The sequence below is a fragment of the Protopterus annectens genome, chromosome 6.part0, assembly GCF_019279795.1.
Source record: "Protopterus annectens isolate FY-2018-M chromosome 6.part0, PAN1.0, whole genome shotgun sequence".
In the NCBI taxonomy this organism is placed as follows: domain Eukaryota; kingdom Metazoa; phylum Chordata; order Ceratodontiformes; family Protopteridae; genus Protopterus; species Protopterus annectens.
Genome location: NC_056737.1, coordinates 1914949005 through 1914973776, shown reverse-complemented (window position 1 = coordinate 1914973776; position 24772 = coordinate 1914949005). Strand labels below are relative to the sequence as shown.

General features: G+C 45.0%; 1 protein-coding gene across 1 annotated transcript in view; it reads left to right on the top strand.

Annotated features, from left to right (window-relative positions):
* Positions 1 to 24772, top strand: part of TTLL4 (tubulin tyrosine ligase like 4) — a 1780839-nt gene that overhangs the window by 808274 nt on the left and 947793 nt on the right. Inside the window, exon 15 of the mRNA XM_044073711.1 lies at positions 308 to 430. Coding sequence (XP_043929646.1) covers positions 308 to 430 — 123 coding nt within the window. The remainder of the gene's footprint in view (positions 1 to 307; positions 431 to 24772) is intronic.

The following is a 24772-nucleotide window of genomic DNA, read 5'->3' as shown; positions in this document are numbered from 1 at the left end:
GGGATATCTGTGAAAACATTGTTAATACAAGTCAGCAAGCCGGAATTCAGGAACAAGTTTTAGCAGCTGTAGTTTGCATGAGCCAAAGCTGCTTCTCTGCTTTTGGAACAGGTTGGTTGCCTACTTTGAGGATGTCCTATGTGGAAAATATACAGGACAGTGACATGCACTGTGTTCTGCATTTCAAAAATGTGCAGTATAGATTACCTTAATTTAGTGGTGCACACTTTTTCATCCTAAAAAGTATCTTTTTTTTTTTTACTTGTTTAAATGTTTGCATTATGAAACCATTTTTATTCTTTTGCAGGTATTCCTCATCTATGAAGAGCCTAAGCAACAAATTCATGCATTTGACTAATTACAGTGTGAACAAAAAAAACTCCGACTACAAGTCCAATACAGATGAGACTGCATGTCAGGGGCACAAGTGGTAGGATAATTAAAGCGTGCTTGAAAGTGTCTATTTCCTGCAAGTAAACTCTTTACATAACATTCTTGTAAATTTTGTTCACAGAATTGGAACGGGTTACCAGCTGTTTTGATAACAGCACTTCTCTAATTTGTTTCTGTTGTTCACTGATGTTCTCTGCAATTTAGATTACTTTGGATGCTTAGCTGTATAAAGCCATTAATTAACTGGCGACAAATAAGTGGCACATTTTTTTATTTCACATAGCATTTTAGAAAGTGTTTCCTTGGAGACATCACATGTTTCTGTTCCTAGGTGTCATGTACCTTTTTGCAGTTTTTGTCCATGAAAACGTGTGAAGAGTGCAGTGCTTTCCACTTTAAGTAATCCCTTACTTGCACTTATTTCCTTTCCTCTTGTGAGTCAATTTTTTGTTTCTATTATTTTTAAAAAGTTAATAATATTTGGGACAGCAGTCTTGTCCAGAGGTGAGGCTTAAATGAATGGGGGAACAGACTAGAAATATGAAAGGAGACATTTAGCCTTATACCAGCCAGTGTTGCATCATGTATGAATTCAGATTACAAATTGACTTGGAGTATAATACATTCTCAGTCTAATTACATTTGTTTGTTCATATTGATAGTATTGCAGCCATTTACATGGAGAACAAGCAATGCAGAATGCAGTTCAAGATGTGCAAATAAAAATTAAATTTGTAGTATTTTGCCTATTACTGTAAGTCCTAAGTTTATAGGTTTGATTGTCAAGCTCTGTTGTAATGCCATGTTCACACGCAGACGGACACGCACGCACTCTTACAGATGCATGCATGTATGTATAGGTGTGTGCATGCACAACACACAGAGGAAATTAATGACTTGTTATAGTTAACAGAGCTTATTCCATGCTGTTGGAAGGAATGTGTCATGTCCTTTTATGTCTTTGGTATTTTCCTGTCAAATCCCAATTTAATTATGTCCCAGAGATGATGAAGCTGAACTTGGCAGTTCATCCGTCATTTTGGTTGTCATGAAGTAGTCTTTTTTGAATTTTTTTTATATTGGCAGCAGCTGCTGTAGCTGCTTTAATCTCAGCATGCTGAGATTGCATTTCTCACTGCAGTCTATCAGCTGTAAGGTCTGTGACCGTCTTTATTTGTTCTCTGTGGACAAGTATCCCTCTTAGTGACCCTTCTGTTTTCACTTATTTCTTGACAAAAAAGTTGTTCACTTTAATGTCAGGTAAAATAGATTAGTAGAATGTCGTTGGCATAACCCCCCCCACAGCAAGGATAATTGTACCAGGTGTTTATTTTGTTAGGGTCAGGAACATAATTAGAGTGCCCCTTGTAAATATTTCTACCCTAAAGCTATCAGAAGTTATTTAGCTGCTTTAAAAGTTTACCTTGAGAATAAAGACTGAAAGAACTAATGTGAAGCATGATTGCGTCAGTCTTCACTTCTGGACATCCCTCACAGCCACATAAGAATCTTAAGGTTAAAGCATCTATGGTTTCTGTCATCCAGTTGAAGCCTGACATGTTTGTTGAAGCACATGATGAGTTCAACTTCGCTCCTTGATGTGATCCCTTTGGAGGCTGATGAGGTGCAGGCTTAAAGACCTCTCAAAAAAAATATTATATGTCAGGAAGCATTGTGCTTTATTTTATGCAATGTTTGCAGAATAATAGTTTTAATTTTCATTTTGTTGGCCAGTTGGTCAAAAGTTGGTCAGAAAATAATATTTTTGGACATCATGTTAGAAGGTATTGTTAGGGGAAAATATATACACAAAAATTTATAGGAAATTTGAAGATGGTAATCAGTATTTAATGGACATAGTTGCCATCCTCCACAATACGTTGTTAGCCTTACCAAATGGGGAGTTTCTGAAGTTGCGTTGATTATGTAACAATGATGTACATTTCAGAGAAGAATTGCATTTTACAGTGGAAATGTTTGTCAAAAAAGGTTATAATAGGGAGAGTTTGCTAAGAAGTGCGGACAGTTTTAAAGTGAAGAAAGGTGAAAAATGTCTGAAATTTTACTGTAATAAGGATTATTTAACTGAGATTGAGATCATGAAAAAGCAAATATTTTTTGTGGTACATGGGAAATTTATACCTCTCATGGATGTAGTGATGAGCAACACCAATAATGTATGTTGTGGTAAATGTTGTAGCTGTAAGTATATAGTGAGAGGTTTTAATAATATTAATGAAAAAAAACATACAGTACAAGGCAACTGTAGTTGTGATATAGAAGGGATATAATGTATGCTCTGAGATGCCCGTGCAATAATTTCTGTATAGAAGAAAGTAGAAGGGCTTTTAAAGTAAAACTACAGGAACACCTGAAGGGACATAAGGAAGGCTAGAGTTGAAAGTCTTGTTGCAGTACATTTTAAAACTAGTTATCACATGGATGGGGAAGGGATAATGGCCACTGTTTGAGTAATTTTGTTGGACAATTTGATGATTTGAATGTGAACAATTGTGTAAGTAATCAATTTCTATATTGAAATATGATGCATTTATTCCTAAAGGTCTTAATGTTGAATGTAACTGGAAAGTTTTTAACTAAACAGTGTTTAATTGGTTAATTAATTTATTCAACAATGTGATAATTAGGGGTAGTGTATTAGGTGCTGTGTTCTTTCATAGTTCTATACTCTGAAACGGCAGGAGAGACTAGGTGCGAGAGAGAGATTTATTGAATAAAAGTATGTTTGGATCATCTGGCTTTGTGATTTTTTTTTTTTGATAATATCTTTTGATGATGTGAAGAGGAACGTGTTTTACCCATTATGTCAGGAGGCCATGAGAGTTTGGCAGTGGGTAATGTCCCATAGATCAGTGAAGTCCAGTGTTTTGGCGGATAGGTTGAGCAGATCTGTTCTTCCTCGCAAGTAGTGCCTCAGTCAGTTAATGGCCAATCAAATCTTCAGCCACTAGAGCCAACCATGCTGTTGTGCATTTGTCTCCCCTTTCAGCAGTAAGTGCAACAGGATGTTCGTCATGTTTCACTGTTGCAGTCTTGACTTGAGATTTCCTGCTTTGGAAGCTCTTGGTTGGCCCAACTACCAGAGTAAAAAAATACTTCCTTCCTGGGCTGGCGGAAGTCCTACCCTGACATCAGTATGACTGAGAATAAAGGGAGCCGGCAAATGCCATGACATCGGTCTTTCTTGCCATCGGAGCTCGAAGCACTTGTGTGCCAGTCAGTCTGCACTTGAGTGAGAAATCTTCTAAAGCTAAGTACCCCGTTGGGGAACTCTTTCTTACCTGTGACTCGTGTCAGATAAAGTTAACAACTGTCCCCACTGTAGTAAACCCCACACAGTGACTTTCATACTTTGTGTGTTGCTTGTTTATACCCAAACCAAGACTTCCCTAATTGCCATCTGTGCACTCGTTTCAATTTTAGGACTGTAAGGCATAGCACCAAAATCTGGTCCAAGCACCTTACTCAGCAGTTTGCTTCCCATCATGCAATGATCTCCATCTGTCATCTTAAGGTTGAACTCCCTAAGTAAATAAAAGAAGGCAAACGAACCAAACTTGGGTCTCAGACGACAGCTTTTCTCTGTACGCTAGTCCCCCAAGGCTCATTATGGCAGAGGAAGGTGAAGCCCCTTCACAGCCTCTTCTGAGAGCAAGGTGGTGGTGCAGACCTGTGTCAAGACCCTTTCGGAGTCCAACTGGCATCATAGCAGTGGACATGCACAGGCCCATGGCCAAAGCTGCACCTAAGAGCAGCTCAACCTCAGGTCCTGTGCCTAGGCCTACTGGCTCCTTACCCACAGGTTATCTGCAGGATTTGCTCAGGTTGGCTGAGAGCCTTATTTCTTTAGTCAGAGGCAGGCACCCCCCTCCCCCGCTCTTAAATCTTTAGCAGGAAAAAGAAAGAGAAACCCTATACCTAAGATCTTTTCAGAACCCCTTGATTCAGATTACTCTACCCTTGAAGATGAGCCCTTCCTTATCTCCTTTGAGGATTCTGATTCAGAAGAGGTTTTACCATCTGCTTCTCCCACTGAACACATTACTTTTGGGGAGACAATGCATGCCATGAGAGAGTTTTTCCAATGACAGGCACAAGAATACCCCAAATCTAAAAAGAGAGTCAGGGAGTTCCTTGAGCTCCCCCCCAGCACAAACCCTTAGCTATCCCTCCAGTTTTGAAACTGGTAGAAGATGTCTTTATGGAATCCTCTCTCAACCCAGACTCTCTTCCCCAGCCCCTCATAAACCAAACAGGTTTTACAGGGTACTGGATTCACATAAATTCTTTAAAAAAAAAAAAAAAAACCCTCTGCTAACCCAAAGGAGTTAGGACTAATACTTATAAAAACCCATTACCTATGGCTAGAAGAAAGCAAGGCCCTTGACAGGTTTGGAAAGAAGTTTACACTTCCTCTACCGTGGCGATGAGGGCCTTCAACTGCCAATTCCATATGATAAAATGCCAGCAGAGTATTTTGGAAAAAATGAAGCAAAAGATATTTTCCCTAGAGGACAAGAAACACATCCAAGGAATTGCTAGATCTCTTCCATTCCAGTTCCTAGGTAGCTAGGCACTCCTTGTACTGCAGATGTGACACCCTAGAGGCATCAACCCTGAGCTGCTGTCATCAGAAAGCATGCTTGGCTTGGGGAACAGAACATGTCAAATCTAAACTATTAGATACACCCCTGAGTCACTCCAAGGCAAGTACAAATATGACTCGGTCATTGTCCTTGCTGGTGTGAATGACCTGAGACGTACCTCCCTGGACTACATGAAAAGAGACATAGAGGAGCTCTCTGAGCATGTAGCCCAGGCCGGTATGATCCTGACCTTGAGTAGCATCTTACCCTCACCAAGAATGATGCCACAATATGAAGACAAGATGATAAATTTCAACAATTGGCTCAAGTATTGGTGTCATTCAAAGGGGATCCAATGCCTGTCAGCCTGGGATGACATGCTCGACAAGCCATGATGCTTCGCTAGGGATGGCTTGCACCTGTCACCCCTGGGCTTTCGGATATTGGCAAAGGCTCTTGCTACCCCCATAGTGCCTTTTTTAGGCAAGGCTCAAAAGACAAACCCACCTCCGTAGGTATCACAAGGGATAAGAAACTGAGTAATATTACTCAACGCCAGAAGTCTAAACCTCAAGATGCATGCACTCGAAACTCTCCTTTGCATGGAGAACATCGATATCTGTGCAGTAACAGAAACCTGGTTCAAGGCTCCCGAGAGCACCCCAGCACTACCAGGTTATACCTCATACCATGCTTTTCGGCCCCAAAACTTGGACCAAACCGCAAAAGGAGGGGGAGTATCAATATACCCACACCTCCAGGTTGGTGGCACAGCACGAAGCATCAGAGACTATCCATGTGCAACTAACAGTGGGTAAAACTGCCTTCCAGTTTATAGCCTGCTACAGACCACCCTCCCAAACCCAGGAACCCCACTCGGCCTTCCTGAGAACACTGGAAAATATGAAGGTCTCTCCAAACACCATTATATTGGGTGACTTCAACTACCCAAACATAGACTGGGAGCATTACTGTAGCGCCAACAACCTAGCCCAAAAGTTCCTAGAATTTATAAACTCAAATGCTATGGAACAACTTTTTACCACTCCCACAAGAGGGGAAAACATACTGGACCTGATCATCACCAACATGGGGACTCTATGCTCCAGACCAGAAGTGTATCCCTCACTGGTAAGATCAGACCATAAACTAATCTCACTGGATATTCACATCCCGACCCCACCCCCTGCCCAGAAAACCACAGTGAAAAACTTCTCTAAAGCAAATTTCACACTCCTCAAATCCGAGGTGGAATCCTTCAAAGTCCCCGGGCCTGTGGAAAATACGGCCCAGACAGCAGAATCATTTATAAACGCATTCTATGAACACCTTCAGGAATGCATGGATCATGCAATCCCAAATAAAACCAAGACCCAATCCTCCAAAGGCAGACGTCCTGTCTGGTGGTCCCCAGCCATAAACAAACTATACAGTAGAAGGAGGAAGCTACTACATGATGGAGCAAAATCCCAAAAAGGGAAGGCATCTCTGATCAGTATTAGCAAAAAACTACGGGCACTCATAAAATCGTCTAAGGCCAGCTTCGAGAGAAAAATTGCACAGGACACTAAGGATAATCACAAGGCTTTCTTTAGTTATGTTAGGAACCTGGGTTTGAATTCCCAGATATGCTCAGAATTAGTCCAAAATGACAAAAAATACACCAAACCCACAGACATTGCCAACATCCTAGCTGACAGGTTCAGCAACCCCCACCAAAAGGGCGAATATCTATCCCAGCAGAGTGCTTGCCCCCCTGATCTCTCAGATGCTCAGGTAAGAGCCGCCCTCTCCAAAGCAAAAAACACAGCATCAATGGGACCAGACAGTGTCCCGGGCTGCGTCCTACATGAACTCCAAGAAGAGGTAAACCCAAACTTAAAACTACTGTTCAATCTCCGCCTTACTACAGGATATGTACCCAAAGAGTGGCGTACAGCAACAGTGGTCCCTCTCCACAAAGGTGGTGCCTCAACAGATCCTGGAAACTATCGCCCCATAAGCCTGACTAGCTTGGTCTGCAAAGCTATGGAAAGGATCATCATGGACCTCCTAAATAAAGATACTGGGGACCTACAGACACTGGATCCTACCCAGTTCGGCTTTAAGGGCAGATCCTGCCTCTTAAACCTGGTCGATTTCTTTGAAACAGTCACCAAGGCCATTGACGAGGGGAAGGTGGTCCACACAGCCTACCTGGACCTTGCAAAAGCCTTCAATACAATACCCCACTCGGACATTATAGATAAGTTCACCAGTTTAAATGTAAACCCCTATGTCACTAGATGGGTTGCAAACTGGCTCAAGGACAGAACCCACATGGTTAGAATTGCTGGAGCCATGTCAGACTCCAAACCAGTTACAAGTGGCATCCCACAATGCTCAGTCCTGGGACCTCTCTTGTTCGGTATATATTTCGCGGAGGTACAGGCACACGGAAGGACTGTGGCTGACCAAGTTCGCAGATGACTGCAAACTGGGCGCCATAATTGACTCTCCAGCCGACACAAGCATCCTCCAAAAGGGCCTCATAGAAAGACAAACTAGTGCCAGAGCCATGGCCTCAAGCTAAACGCCAAAAAGTGTAGTCATCCCCTTTGGCAAAAACAAAGTGCCCACAAATTACCACATAGGTGGTAATCCATTAAGTACAGAAGAAGTAATTAGGGACCTGGGGACCCAAGTTGATAGCAATCTCTTATTTGACAACCACGTGGCCAAAGTGGTAAGAAAAACATTTTATATAGCCCACCTAATCATGAATGGATTTGCATCTAGATCAGGGGAGGTCATTGTGCCTCTTTACTCATCCCTCATCAGGCCCATAATTGAGTACAATGCCCCTTTTGGGATGTACCTTACCAGACACCTGCAGCAACTGGAAAGACCCCAAAAGTACCTCACCAAGAGGATCAAAGGGTTCAAACAGATGCCATATGCTGCCCAGTTAAAGAAACTCCAGCTCTACTCAGTGGCATACCGCCTGCTTAGAGGCGATCTGTGCCTGACGTATAAAGCTATGTCCAACCCGGAATTAATGGACATGCTGCACCCCAGAAAATCCAAATCCCATCGAGCTACGCGCTTGAGAGACTTGAACCTCAGCACTGAAATAAATAGGACATGCTGGAGGGACAGATTCATAACCCAGAGGCTCCCTTCACTCTGGAATAAAATCCCAGTCCAGGTTAGGCAGAGTCCCTCATTGACTCTCTTCAAGAGGAATCTTGATGAGTGGATGGGAGATCGCAGGTTTACCCCGGTTATCATTTCTATGTCACTGTTAGACAGAGGCACGGTATACTAACCTCAAAAAAGGGCATAGCAAAATTAATTTAAAATGGGTGGCGAAAGCCAAACACACTCTGGCTAGGCTTATAAATGCCCTAGGGCAGATAGCCTAGTATGAACCTATGAGTAAGGACTCCCTTTATGGACCAAAGGCTAAGGCTGTTTGAAAAAAGATGGAAGGCAAAGCACAATCCATGTAAACTGCCAAAGACTTCCTCCATGTCCAGCTACCTAGGTTCAGTAGGAATTTTTCCACTAAGCATTGGTCCCTTACCTTCCCATTCAAAACCCAATCAGAGGGAAACCTGAGGAGAAAGGCCTCAGACAGCAGCAACAGTCTCAGAGGGAAGGCAGTGGTCCTCTAGAACACCCAGGCTGAGGAGTTCTAGGCCACAGGCCCCTAGCCGAGATCAGCAATGCCTCTTCCCTCCCACCCAATCCTCCACCCCCCCAACCCCCCAGACAAGATAGGAGGAAGACTTTCCCCATTTAAGAAAAACTGGGCCCTCATCACCTCTGACAAGTGGGTTTCTGGAAGTATCTCAAACAGCTACAAGCTCAATTTCAAAGAACCATTAAGATTTTCAAGCTACCCCAATGTGCCACAAAACTAAATAGTGCAGGCCATTTCTCAGATTCACAACCTGTGCTCTCACGGCTCTGTTGAACCCGTACCAGACCACTAGATAAGAAAAGGGTTTTACTCCAGGCTATTCCTAGTCCCCAGGAAAGAATGCTCTTAGCGTCCTATCCTGGATCTGTCTATGCTCACAGTCCCTCCTAGTTCCAAAATTTAAAATGCTTACTTTTTTTAAAAGCTTCTTCCCATGGTCACTCCTGAGGCTCTGATGGTCACCTTAGACCTGAAAGATGCCTGCTTGCACATTCCTATAGAATAATCCTGCAGAAGTTTTCTTCGCTTCAGAGCATGTACCAATCACTTTTGATTCTCTGCACTTCCCTTTGGCTTGTATACTGTTCCCAGGGTCTTCGCAAAATATTTGGCTCCTGTGATCGCCTTTTGCAGAATGAGCGGCATCTATATTTGCCCATATTTGGATGACTGCCTCTTTCAAGCCACCTGTCAGAGCTCCTCGAGGATCTGGCCTACACCCAGACCCTACTTTCTCCCCTAGGGTTCACCATAAACCTCAGCAAATTCACCACAAACCCTTCCAACAGGATAGTTTTCCTGAGGGCTCTGGTGGATTCCTCTCTCCAGAAGTCATCCCTCCCCCAGACAAGGCTTCCTTTTTAACCCAGTGCTTCCAGGACATTATGCAGAGGGCAGTGCCTTTCAGCCAGGGAATTCCTCAGAGCACTGGGCTACACGGCATCTTTTATACTAATGATTCTTCTGGCCAGGCTGCACATGAGGAAGCTTCATTGGTACCGCTGGAATCTGTGGTGCCAGCACTCACAGTCCCAGAGTCGGTCTAATTTACTGCTTTGGGAAGGAATTTGCATGATTGGCACAAGCATGTGCCATATGCAAAGAACCAGGTTCATCCCTCAGGGCCAAACTTTAACCACGGATGCATCAGACACAGCCTGTTCAGACAAAAGCACATGAATTGGAAGGAATTGATGGCAGTGCAGAAGGGCATGGTGACCTTCAAGGTTTACTGGAATCCATGGGTCCTATTTATTAAAACAGACAACACAACAGTCATATGGTACATAAACAAAAACCTCTTCAACCCTCTTTGCTGGCTGTTAATGCAAGTCTGGAAGACAGATGATGATATGGGGTTGCAGCTGATGGCTCAGTACCTTCCTGGGGCTCAGAACACTCTAGCAGGCCACCTCAGCAGACACTTAATGGATCCCCCGCGAGTGGCAGCTGCCTTAGGAAACATTTCTCAGCATAGTCCAAAAGTGGGGATACCCTCAAATAGACTTCCTTCCCACCAACAAAAATGTTCAGCTAAAACGATTCTGTTCCAGGTGCAAACTTCACACAGCCTAGAAGACAGATACTTTCTCTGGAGCCACCTGTTTCTTTATGTACTCCTCCCATGACTCTCCTTCCAAGGTTCCTCCTAAAAATCAGGGAAGATGGACTGAGGGTCATCCTGATAGCCCCAGACTGGCCCAGGCAGCACTGGTGTACCCCCTGCTACTGAGTTTGACCAAAGAAAAACTTTGGCAGTTACCTCAAAGAGTGGATTTGCTGACTATGACAAAGGGAAAACTTGTGCACCCCAACCTGCAGACTCTCAAACTCTCAGCCTGGATAATTCATCAAAAGTCTACCCTGAGTGCTCATTGAGTAGTCAGGTACTTAATGTCAGAGTCTAGAAGACTCAGTACTAAGAAAACATACTCTGCCAAATGGAAAAGATTCTCTATTTGGTGTCAGCAGCAAGACCTCAACCCTGTCTCAACCAACATTTAAGCCATTTTGGACTACCTGGCTATCTTGGTGGACAAAGGCCTATCCTTTTCATCCATTAAGATGCACACGTCTGCCATTTCAGCCCACATCCCTACTCTTCCTCCTATATTGTCCCACCCCCTAATGAAACAGTCCCTTAGGGGAGTGCTGCATGTTAGATCTTCCAGGAGGCAGCCCACCCCTTCTTGAGACTTCAGCTTTGTTCTAGAAAATTGACCTTACCCCCCCCCCCCCCCCTTTGAACCAGCTGCTTCCACTAATATAACATTTTTGACCTGGAAGATTGCCCTTTTACTGGCTATCACCTCAGCTAAAAGGGTCTGTGAGTTGAAAGCCCTCATGGCATTGGAGCCCTTTCTTGTATTCCACCCAGATGGAGTATCGCTCAGAACTCGCCCTTCCTTTATCCCCAAGGTGGTCACAAACACTTCCTTGAAGCGAGCCATACACCTACCTTCATTTTTCCCAAAATCTCAGAACCAGAGGAAAAGAATTCTTCCCTCCTTTGATGTACACAGGCAACTTTGCTACTACCTTGACAGAACTAACACTTTCAGAAAACCAGAACAGCCATTTGTTTCCTTTGCTTTGGGCTCGGAAAGAAAACCAGTCTCTAAACAAAACTATCTTCAACTGGATTTCCCACTGTATTTTTTTTTTTATACCTACCATGGTAAAATGCCTCTTGAATCTTTTAGGACCCACTCAACTAGGACCACTTCTGCCTTTACTGCATTCCTCAGGAGAGTACCTACCAAAGGCATTTTGGAGTGGCTACCTGGTCTTTAGTGCATACCCTTAACAAACAGTAACATCTGTCAGCCTTCTCCAATTCCAGGGCTGGATTTGCCACTGCTGTCTTGCAGGACATCCTCTCTTCTCCTTAATGCACATAGCACCCTCATCTCAGGTTTGGGAATCATCCCATATGTCACGACTGCAACAGTGAAACATGAAGAACATAGTACAGTTGTGTACATTTACCGTAAATGCAGGTGTTCGAGTATATTCATTGTTGCAATCTTTCCCCTCCCTCCATTACAGTAACAGCTTATTTCTGTCATCCTCTAGGGGATCCCTGCAGATGGTCCTCTGTAATAGTCCTCCTTTCCTCTAACCTTGTCCCTTGTTTAAGGTTCATCTATGGGGCTCCTACCTTCTAGGAGCAAGAAAAAACTGATGTCATGGCATCGGCTGGCTCCCTTTCTACTCAACTCTACTGACTGCAGGACAGGACGTTTGCCAGCCCAGGGAAGAGGTTTTTTTTTACTCTGGTAGTCAGGCCAGTCAAGGGCTTCTGAGTCAGGACTGCAACCATGAATACACTCAAACATCTACATTTATGGTAATTACATGCAGTTGTACTTTCCTTCTGGGGAACTCAAGGTGAAGAGTGTCCTTAAGGGATGCTCTGATCTGCACTTGCCCCCCCCCCCCCAGTCTCCTGAACGCTTACCACCCCTCGTCCCAAAATTCTGACAGAAGGCAATAAGGAGCAGGGCTGCAGTGATGCTCATTGCCCCCTTTTGGCCTCACAGGTGTGATTTCCCTTCCATGGCCTTACCTGGTACATCGCCATGGATACTAGATCCCACTACAGATCTCCTGTTTCACCCTTCCAGGAATCCTCACACAGCCATAGAGGCAGTCAAATTGACTGCATGGTTTTTCCCTTTCTAATGATGGCTAGACAGTCCAGGCTTTCATCCCAAGTGATAAAGATCTTAACTTCTGCCCAAAAGCCTTGTATTAGGAAAGTCTATAAGAGGAAGTGGTAAAGGTTTTCTTTATGGGCTACAAAACAAAATTTGGATCCTTTTTCAGCTCCTCTTACTGTTATCTAAGATTTTTTGGCCTCTTTTTCCAAGTTGGAGTCAGGTATTTCACAATCCGTGTATAAATGGCTGCCATTTCTTGCTCTCACATTTGGAAACCAAACATCCATTGAGTCTTTCAAACTGTTGAAATTCTTTTTACAAGGTGCCTTCTTATTATGGCCTCTGCTTAGAGATCCTGTTCCTCTGAGACATCACTGTTACAGCCCTTGACTGCACCTCTGTTTGATCCAGCTTGCAAGATAGACTTGAAGATTTTGACCTGGAAGACATTTGTAGTAGCTGTTATTTCTGCAAGTAGAGATTCTGAGCTCCATGCTCTCTCCTGCAAGACTGCATATTTATTTTTTCACAGTAACAAGTTTACCTTAAGGACAAATCCTTCATTTATACCCAAGGTAGCCTCTGAGAATTCTCTTAACCAATCTATTGATCCCCCCATGGTCTTCCCTCATTTTTCCAACAAAGGAGATTATATGCTACACTTATTGGACATTAACTGTTGGCTCCACTTCTGTCTGCATTACATCAAGTCTGTGAGGAAAAACAATCAGTTGTTTTTTTCTTCAACAAAACTGGGCAAAACAGTAACTAAGGTAACCCTTTCTCGATGGCTTTTAGATTGTATTTCTTACGTTTATAAGGAAAAGTGTTTGTTCTTGCCTAGGTCCCCAAAAATCTCATTTCACCAGATCAGTGGCCACCTGTGTGGCATTCTTTTCTAGGGTTTCAATTGATATTTGTGCTGCGGCTACTTAGTTTAGTGTACATACCTTCATACCCCATTACAAATTTTGATTGCAATCCATTCATTTGGTTTGGCTAATCTCTGGAATACCCTTCCGTGAGATCTCCCAAGAAACATTGTTGCTGAGGACTATGTCCCAGCTATTGAAGAATGGATGGAAGAGAGAACATCAGATATGAAAATGATGTAATTACCATAATAGATCTGTGTTGTCTGCTTCTGTCCTTCCTCATTCCTCCCAACCTGAAAATTCCTTCCTATTTCATTTCTGGAGTGGCCGTGCTGGCAACCTTTGATGCTTGTTTTGGTATTCTCCAGGTTCAAGATCCAAAAGCAGTATGTCTTTTAACATTATGTGCAGTTTTTCTTACATTGATGAGATATGGGCAGGCTCGATCTGAGGTAATACAGGTGCAGCACGGGAGTTATGAGTAAGTGGAGGACCTTGAATCATCGATCAAAACACACAGTGGCCAAAATTGGACCTGTTTCTGATCCAAATACCCATTCGTTGAGGAAGGATGGAAGCAGACCACACAGATCTGTCATTATAATAAGTGCATAACTTTTGTTTTTTTTTTTTTTTTTTGTTTTTTTTTTTGTTATAAAACGCCTTAATAAAGTTGAAATTGAACCCTGGAATTCACAGAATGTCTCTTTCCCCGTGTTAATTGCCCAATGTGGTTTAGCCAGTTAGGTCAGCGAAATTTTGATTCATACAGATATAGGACATCATTAGTGGCTCAGTGCCATTTCTCTTAATTCCTTCAATGCTGGTCAGACCTGACCATACTAGTGTTCACCCTGGTGGCTTATGCATTGCATTAACAAAGGCGCCCCTTAGATATACGCACACCCACTGGTCTGCAGACAGGATCCACTGCACTCGCTCAGCCAGGGAATGCCAACATGTAAGCTCCAATGCATGTGCGCTCACACATACATACACACACACTCATGATTTTCTACCTAACCAACAACACACACAGACATTTATGCAGCCTCTTTCATGCCACCACAGATGCATTCAGGTGCACTGACACCCCCCCCCACACACACACACACAAATATACACTCTGCTACTTTGGACTTACCTGCACCATGAGTAGTAGTTCCATAGGAGTAAAGAAGGGACTACAGTAAACTCTGTTAACCGGAACTCAAGCAACTGGCAAAAAATTTCAAGAGAATACAATGCAATTTTCATGTGCTGCACTTAGACTCCCACCCCACAGAAACATACCGAATGTTTTTAGAGTTTGAGTTTTAAAAAGGAAGATGGGAATAAATTCCCCCTCTCCCCAATTTGAAAACAAGTCAAACCAAACAAATGGTATAGGGTACAGTATTACTCAGACCTGTTTTTAACAGTAACTCACAAGCAACCAGAAACTACCGTTATCTGGCATCTACCACAAGGTGACCAACAGTCCCAGTTTGGAAGTCTCTGTCCTGGAATCCCAAACGTTGTCTTTGGGACACAGAAAGGTCCCAGTTTTGACCGCTCAGTCTGAATGGTGACTTGTCTTCCCAGGGTGGCCAGTCCCCCTGCTTTCCCATCCTAAACAGCTCTGGGGACTTTGATTTTTCGGGGATGCCTTTGGGCATGGGGTAAGGTCAGATGCCTTCACCTTGGCAGGAGCCTTCCAGGCCCTGCTGCCATCAGTCACTCCCTCAAGGACTTCCTTTGTGGGGAGGGTTCTGCTTGACCCCACTCACCCAGGTAGGAGCTCTTCAGGCCCTACACCCATCAACCTGGTGCTCCCGTACTGACTTTTGTCATAGACAAACCCTACAAGTCCTCCCCTTCAACCTGGCCAAGAGACATTCAACAGGCACAGCTCCCCATTTCAGGGGACTCTGCTGCCTGCATATCTCCTGCAGGCTGCCAGATCGTGCCAGATCACACATGCCCTCGGACCCCCTCAGGGGAGCTTCCCTCTGATCCCATCCACTCCTCCGGAACTCCCCGCAGCCGCTAAGGAGCAGATGTTCTTTGTGTTTCACTGTTGCAGTCATTACATTTGGGTTATCTGCCTTCAGGTAGTCCTCAGCTGGCCTGTATACCAGAGTATTGGATTCCTGCATCGGATGCTGTCTCTTCTTCCATGACGTCAGGTCTTCAGGGGTATAAAACATGCAGCTGATGCCATTACATCAGTATTTCTTGCCGTGCGATGCCCGAAGCAGTTCGCAAGTGCCGGTCGGCAGACTCCTGAAATTTTCGTTTGCGAGATTCAGAACCAAAGTTTTCGAAAAAAGCTAAGTACCCCATTGGGGATCCTTTTTCTTGCTCTTAATCGATGTCAATAAAAGTTAACTATTGTATTACCTGTGGAAAGCAAATACCTCGGAAGATTTTCATTTGTACTGCATTCCTTTCTTAGGCCCAGACAATGACGTCCCTCGCTGTTTGTTTTGTGCCTTATTCAACCCCTGAACTGTTCGCCAGTCTATTTTCGCAGCAAATTATTTTGGTACTCTAACTATCCAGAAATGGCTTTGGTAAGCCATCCAACTACCGATATTCCAAAAAAACAGGCAGACCGCATAGGTCCAAAACTGCCGACACTTCCGTTTAGCTAGTTGCCAGTTCGCCTGTACTCAGGCGCTTTCGCAGCCCCTGATACCTGCTACTTCAGGTTTGCAGGCCTATACTGAGACCCATTCGGAGTCTGGTATGCCACAAGATGTTTCTTCGACTGTGGAACCTGCGAATGTTGGATGGGTCCAAAGCCGCTTTGCAGGCACCGGCTTATGAGGGTGTATTCAGGCCTACAGATTTGCATTTTAAACTGACGCCATCTTCTTCATCAAGGCCTAAAACTCGACCCACACCTAGAAAACAGACATCCAAACTGCATGGTCAGGCCCATATGCCTAAAAAAAAATGCTTAGAATGGCTGAAGACCTTATTACTTTAATCAGGGGAAGCCAGCCTTCCCCTTCTAAGAGACCTAGAACTGATTTTCCTTCTGATTCTTCTGATCAGGATTCTGAAATTTGTTTCTTCTGATTACCAGGATTTGCCCTCATCTACCTATGAGGATTCTGATGCAGAGGATTCCATTCAGTCTGCTTCCCCTCCAGAAGATTCTTCTTTTGGTGAAACCTTGCATACTCTTGGGGAGCATTTCCGCTGGGAAAGCCAGGATTACTGACTCCAAAAAGAGGCTTAGGGAATTCTTACTCCTCCCTCAACACAAGCCTTTAGCTATTCCTCCTGTTCTGGACATTGTAGATGATGCCATCTTGGAATCTAGCCTGGCTCCAGACACCTTACCTCCAGCTCCCAGAAAACCTGACCGGTATTACAGAGTACCTGACTCTCTCAAGTTCCTATTCAAGAATCCTACTGCAGATTCAGAGACAATTTCCCAAGGACCAAAAGGTATTAAGGCTACTGCTGCCAAAAACACTACCCTCTGATAGAGATTCCAGGACCCTTGGATAGATGGGGTAAGAAGGTATACACTTCTGCAATTTTGTCGATTAGGGCCTTAAATTGACAGTTTCATTTGTTAAAGTATCAGCAGCATATTATGGGACTACATAAACAGAAAATTGTTGATTCCTGACTCTGTTGAACATAAAGAATTACAGGATTTAATGCATTCTGCTGAACAAGTTGGTAAACATAATTTGCAATGTGGTCTTGACTCTTTAGAAGCATCTTGCAGGGCTGCTTTCACTGGGTTTGTACTTAGAAGGCATGCTTGGCTTAAGGAGCAAAACTTGCTTGATCATGCTAAAGCTAAATTACTGGATACTCCCTTAAACCAAGACCGCCTGTTTGGAAACAAAGCAGAAGTCCTTAAAAAGATGGAGAAAAAAGCTAAATCTATGCAAACTGTTAAAGATTCCCTGCAAGTACAGCCTCCCAGATTTAGTAGGCATTGGCCTTCTAAGAATTGGCCCTTTCCAGTCTCTTCCAGGCCATCCCAGTCAAAACCTTGGAACAGCAGACCACCTAGGCTACAGTCTCCGTCTACACACAGGCTTAAGCAGTGGGGGCTCCCACTTCCAAAGCTGGAAGTGGTAAGACACCCCCCTATGGAAAAATGTCACAATGACTTAACCTTAACCCTTCCAAGCCCTGCTCAACTGCCTGCTCCCTTAGGAGGAAAGCTCGCCCTGCATGCAAAAAACTGGGAACTCATTACCCAGGACAAATGGGTTTTAAATATGGTTTTCCAAGTTTACAGATTCCACTTCCACACCTTACCAACCCCAAACGGTTGGCCAGACCTACCCAAAAATCAATGGGCAGAGGCTCAACAGCAGGTTCTCTCTTCTAAGTATCAGGGCCATTCAACCTGTCCCAGCAGAAGAAAGGGGACAAGGTTTTTACTCAAGACTTTTTTCCTGGTACCAAGAAAAGACAGCTCCTGGCATCCTATCCTGGAGCTCTCTATTCTAAACACCTTTTTGGTAATCCCAAAATTCAAAATGTTGACACTTTAACAGCTGCTTCCTAGGCTAGGCAAAGATTCCTGGTTGACTACCTTAAACTTAAAGGAAGCTTACCTGCACATTCCATTAAGGGAATCTTGCAGGAAATACCTACGCTTCAAAGCAGGCTCCATGCACTATCAGTTCTCTGCACTTCCCTTTGACTCATCTACTGCGCCAGGGTATTCACAAAGTGTCTAGCACCAGCCATTGCATTTTGCAGGCAGAGAAATATTCAAATATACCCATACCTGAACGGTTGTCTGATTCAGGCAGAAAGCCAGGACATGTTATTAAAACATCTGGCATTTGTAAAGAAACTTCTAACCTCGCTGGGGTATACCATAAACGAAAAGAAATCTCATCTAGTACCCTGCCAACAGATTGTATTCCTGAGAGCAAGCTTGAGCACAACTTGCCAAATGACTTGCGTCACGCCAGAGAAACAAGTTTGACAGCCTACTTCAAACTGCTGGCCACAAAGACCCAGCTATCTGCAAGGAAAATCTTGCAGGCCCTGGGGTTCATGGCCTCTTGCATTCTACTAATTCCACATACAAGACTGCATACAAGGAAGCTACAGTGGTTTCTAAAAAGCCTATGGTGTCAACATTCACTACAATTCCAGTCTCACATAGACCAACCACAACAACAAACCAAACACATAAACACACAAAAACATACTCGGAGGCTCTAAATAAAAATCTGCCTAAGCAGCAGAGACCTCCAAAGCAGACACCCAAGCAAACGCTACCCCAAAACAAAACACGTGCAACACATAACTCACAAAGCCAGTGTGCCGAACAGTCACAGCCCTTAAGGCTAAACAACACACCTGATACACTTGTAATAGGTGACTCTATCGTCAGGCACACTGACGTCCCGCTCACCAGGCTGAACAAGGAGAGGGTCACAGTGAGCTGCCTGTCGGGCGCTAGGATCCGCCACATAACACAAGCACTCAACTCCAAGGCAAGTACAAATATGACTCAGTCATTGTCCATGCTGGTGTGAATGACCTGAGACGTACCTCCCTGGACTACATGAAAAGAGACATAGAGGAGCTCTCTGAGCATGTAGCCCAGGCCAGTATGACCCTGACCTTGAGTAGCATCTTACCCTCACCAAGAATGATGCCACAATATGAAGACAAGATGATCAATTTCAACAATTGGCTTAAGTGTTGGTGTCATTCAAAGGGGATCCAATGCCTGTCAGCCTGGGATGACATGCTCAACAAGCCACGATGCTTCGCTAGGGACGGCTTGCACCTGTCACCCCTGGGCTTTCGGATATTGGCAAAGGCTCTTGCTACCCCCATAGTGCCTTTTTAGGCAAGGCTCAAAAGACAAACCCACCTCCATAGGTATCACAAGGGATAAGAAACTAAGAGTAATGCTACTCAACGCCAGAAGTCTAAACCTCAAGATGCACGTACTCGAAACTCTCCTTAGCATGGAGAACATCGATATCTGTGCAGTAACAGAAACCTGGTTCAAGGCTCCGGAGAGCACCCCAGCACTACCAGGTTATACCTCATACCATACTTTTCGGCCCCAAAACTTGGACCGAACCACAAAAGGAGGGGGAGTATCAATATTCGTCAAAGATACCCACACCTCCAGGTTGGTGGCACAGCACGAAGCATCAGAGACTATCCATGTGCAGCTGACTGTGGGTAAAACTGCCTTCCAGTTTATAGCCTGCTACAGACCACCCTCCCAAACACAGGAACCCCACTTGGCCTTCCTGAGAATACTGAAAAATATGAAGGTCTCTCCAAACACCATTATATTGGGCGACTTCAACTACCCAAACATAGACTGGGAGCATTACTCTAGCTCCAACACCCTAGCCCAAAGGTTCCTAGAATTTATAAACTCAAATGCTATGGAACAACTTGTTACCACTCCCACAAGAGGGGAAACATACTGGACCTGATCATCACCAACATGGGGACACTATGCTCCAGACCAGAAGTGTATCCCTCACTGGTAAGATCAGACCATAAACTAATCTCACTGGATATTCACATCCCGACCCCACCCCTGCCCAGAAAACCACAGTGAAAAACTTCTCTAAAGCAAATTTCACACGCCTCAAAACCGAGGCGAAATCCTTCAAAGCCCCCGGGCCTGTGGAAAATACGGCCCAGACCGCAGAATCCTTTATAAACGCACTCTATGAACACCTTCAGGAATGCATGGATCATGCAATCCCAAATAAAACCAAGACCCAATCCTCCAAAGGCAGACGTCCTGTCTGGTGGACCCCAGCCATAAACAAACTATACAATAGAAGGAGGAAGCTACTACATGATGGAGCAAAATCCCAAAAGGGAAGGCATCTCTGATCAGTATTAGCAAAAAACTACGGGCACTCATAAAATCGTCTAAGGCCAGCTTCGAGAGAAAAATTGCACAGGACACTAAGGATAATCACAAGGCTTTCTTTAGTTATGTTAGGAACCTGGGTGGGAATTCCCAGATATGCTCAGAATTAGTCCAAAATGACAAAAAATACACCGAGCCCACAGACATTGCCAACATCCTAGCTGACAGGTTCAGTGCAAACTTCTCCCTCTCCCCACCAAAAGGGCAAATATCTATCCCAACAGAGTGCTGCCCCCCCTGACATCTCAGATGCTCAGGTAAGAGCCGCCCTCTCCAAAGCAAAAACACAGCATCAATGGGACCAGATGGTGTCCCGGCTCGTCCTACATGAACTCCAAGAAGAGCTAAACCCAAACATAAAACTACTGTTCAGTCTTGGCCTTACTACAGGATATGTACCCAAAGAGTGGCGTACAGCAACAGTGGTCCCTCTCCACAAAGGTGGTGCCTCAACGGATCCTGGAAACTATCGCCCCATAAGCCTGACTAGCTTGGTCTGCAAAGCTATGGAAAGGATCATCATGGACCTCATAAATAAAGATATTGGGGACCTACAGACACTGGATCCTACCCAGTTTGGCTTTGTTAAGGGCAGATCCTGCCTCTTAAACCTGGTTGATTTCTTTGAAACAGTCACCAAGGCCATTGGCGAGGGGAAGGTGGTCCACACAGCCTACCTGGACCTCGCAAAAGCCTTCGATACAATACCCCACTCGGGCATTATAGATAAGCTCACCAGCTTAAATATAAACCCCTATGTCACTAGATGGGTTGCAAACTGGCTCAAGGACAGAACCTACATAGTTAGAATTGCTGGAGCCATGTCAGACTCCAAACCAGTTACAAGTGGCATCCCACAAGGCTCAGTCCTGGGACCTCTCTTGTTCGGTATATATTTCTCGGCAGTACAGGCCAACACAGAAGGACTGTGGCTGACCAAGTTCGCAGATGACTGCAAACTGGGTGCCATAATCAACTCTCCAGCCAACACAAGCATCCTCCAAAAGGGCCTCATAGAAACAGACAACTGGTGCCAGAGCCATGGCCTCAAGCTAAACGCCAAAAAGTGTATAGTCATCCCCTTTGGCAAAAACAAAGTGCCCACAAATTACCACATAGGTGGTAATCCATTAAGTACAGAAGAAGTCATTAGGGACCTGGGGACCCAAGTTGATAGCAATCTCTCATTTGACAACCACGTGGCCAAAGTGGTTAGAAAAACATTTTATATAGCCCACCTAATCATGAAGGGATTCACATCTAGATCAGGGGAGGTCATCGTACCTCTTTACTCATCCCTGATCAGGCCCATAATTGAGTACAATGCCCCTTTTGGGATGTACCTTACCAGACACCTGCAGCAACTGGAAAGACCCCAAAAGTACCTCACCAAGAGGATCAAAGGGCTCAAACAGATGCCATATGCTGCCCGGTTAAAGAAACTCCAGCTCTACTCAGTGGCATACCGCCTGCTCAGAGGCGATCTGTGCCTGACGTATAAAGCCATGTCCAACCCAGAATTAATGGACATGCTGCACCTCAGAAAATCCAAATCCCATCAAGCTACGCGCTCGAGAGACTTGAACCTCAGCACTGAAATAAATAGGACATGCTGGAGGGACAGATTCATAACCCAGAGGCTCCCTTCACTCTGGAATAAAATCCTAGTCCAGGTTAGGCAGAGTCCCACATTGACTCTCTTCAAGAGGAATCTTGATGAGTGGATGGGAGATCGTAGGTTTACCCCGGCTATCACTTCTGTGTCACTGTTAGACAGAGGCACAGTATACGAACCTCAAAAAACGCATAGAAAAATTAATTTAAAATGGGTGGCGAAAGCCAAACACACTCTGGCTAGGCTTATAAATGCCCTAGGGCAGATAGCCTAGTATGAACCTATGAACCTATTCTCAGGACCTAGAATCAATGATTCCTATCATTCCTTGTATTATAAAGAGAGAGTTCCTTTGGTGGGCAGAGGCCTGCCACCTCAACATGGGGCTCCCTTTCAATCTACCCCTTGCTGCCCAAACCCTGACTACAGACGCATCAGACTATGCATGGGGGGGGGGGGGGGCTCACTTGGCAGGGCAGTGAATTCAGGGCAAATGGAACCAGAGTCGGATGCACCTGCATATCAATCAAAAAGAAATGTTAGCTGTACAGAATTCCCTGACAGCCTTCAAGGACAATTATTGGTAAAGACAGACACCACAGTTATGTGGTACAGAAACAAGCAGGGGGGAACCCACTTGTACCCTCTCTGCAGACTAGCCATGGCTCTGTGGAACACAGCCTTGAGCTACCAAGTGCACCTACAAGCTCAGTTCCTGCCGGGCAAGCTAAATTCACTGTCAGATGACCTAAGCAGAAATCTCATGGACACACATGAATGGAAACTGGAACCAAAAATATTCAACCTCTTGAGGAACAAATGGGGGGACTCCAGAAATAGACCTGTTTGCCTCCCCCCAGAACTACAAATTGGGCAAATTCTGCACAGGGACTCCCCACATTCAAGCTTGGAAAGTGGATGCCCTGTCCTTTACCTGGGAAAGCCTCTCTGTTTGTCTTTCCCCCTCTGCCCCTCCTCTCGAAGGTTCTGCTAAAGCTCAAACAGGACAAATCAAGGACAATTCTTATTGCACCAGACTGGCCTCGCCAGCACTCGATGTCCTTCAAGAATGCAACTGCAGTCCTGACATATGGGTTGTCCTGCCTCAGGCAGCCCCTCGGTCGGCCGGATTCCAAAGTCTGGGTCCGGCGTCGGCTGATGTCGCCTCTTCCCCGACGTCAGAGCGGCTAGGGTATAAAAGCATCAGGCGACACCATCTTCTTCAGTCTTTCTTGCCGCGCAGTGCCCGAAGCAGAAGCAGTTCGCAAGTGCCGGTCGGCCAGCTCCTGTGTTTTCAGTTACCGAAGTCATCAAAAAGCTAAGTACCCCGTTGGGGAACCTTTTCTTTCCTCAGTCGATGTCAGATAAAACTGCAAAAGTTAATAATTGTTTGTCTTGTGGTAAACAAATACCTCATAAGGACTTCCATTCCTACTGCCTTCCCGGCCTGGGCCCAGACCACGACGTCTCGGCCTGTGCTGCCTGTGCTTGCTTCAATAAGCGCACTCTCAGGTGCCAGGCAGAATTTGCTGAAGACTTTTTTGGGGAAAATTTCTCCTATATCATGCCGTCGGAACAACCGACAACACATATTTCCAAAAACCGGAAGGACCGGGACCGACATTCTCGGCCTGCGTTTTCCACCAACGACATGCCAAAGCCTACCGCGAGTGCATCGGTCTCTTCGGAGGTGGTAATTCAACCGCTCCAGACCAACGACACCGCTTTACCGCACACTTCGGTCCCGGAGGTTACCCCGGTGCCGGTTGTTGATTTTCCTCCTGAAACCGAAGCCCAGGACTTGCCTGACACCATACCGGTGGATAAAGTTACTCCAGCACGTGGGGCAGCTAGGCCTCCGGTCCCTATGTCCATCAAGGCCTACACACGTGGTAAGGCTGCCATCCAGGCTAAGGCTCACCCTCCTAAATCCTTTTCCCAGGGTTCCACTTCTGATAAACAGATCATGACTTTAGCTGCAGATCTAATTTCTTTAATCAGAGGCTCTCAGGCACACCCAGACAGAGGTTCTCAGCCGCCTGCAGATAAGACCTAGGGTTGAGCAGACAGATACCCTTTCCTCAGATGAAGCCTCTGGGGACTCAGACCATTCAGATTCCCAGGAAGAATCCTTCCAGGCCTACGAGGATTCTGATGCTGATGAATCCATTCCCTCTGCCTCTCCTCCAGAGGATATTTCTTTCGGGGAAATTCTCCACTCCATGAGAGAGCATTTTCAGTGGCAGGGCCAGGATTTCTCTGACTCAAGGAAAAGGCTACGTACTTTCCTTAAGTTACCCCAGCACAGGCCTTTAGCTATTCCACCAGTGTTAGATGTATTGGATGATGTGTATTCAGACTCCAGTGCTTCCCCTGATTCTCTCCCTCCTGCTCCTGTCAAGCCAGACAGATATTACAGGGTTCCTGAAACTCATAAGCATCTCTTTAAGGCCCACTCTGTGGATCTAGAAACTACTTCTCAGGGGCCCAAAGGAGTGGCCACCTCCACGGCCAAAAACCCTTTGCCCGCAGACAGGGAGTCTAGGTCCTTGGAGAGATGGGGCAAAAAAGTTTATACCTCAACCACCCTTGCCATGAGGGCACTTAACTGTCTTTTTCATATGTTTCAGTATCAGGATTTCTTGATGGATGATTTGCAGAAAAAGTTAGCCTCTCCTGAGCCTTTAGATAGAAAGGCCTTGCAGGATTTGGTTCATAATACTCAGCAGGTTAGCAATCCTTTTCTTCAGTGCGGTTATGATGCATTGGAAGCTTCATGTAGGGCAGCTATGACAGGGGCCGTCATACGTAGACATGCTTGGTTGAAAGAACAGGCATTGCCAGATCATGTTAAGGTAAAGCTCCTAGATGCATCTCTGGAAAAACAGAAGCTATTTGGTGCTAATGCACAGGATGTGTTGAAATCTATTGAGGAAAAGGCTAAATCAGTACAAACAGTCAAAGATTTCCTCCAGGTTCAGCCACCGAGGTTCAGCAGGAATTGGCCTTCAAAGAATTGGTCTTTCCAGACACTGACAAG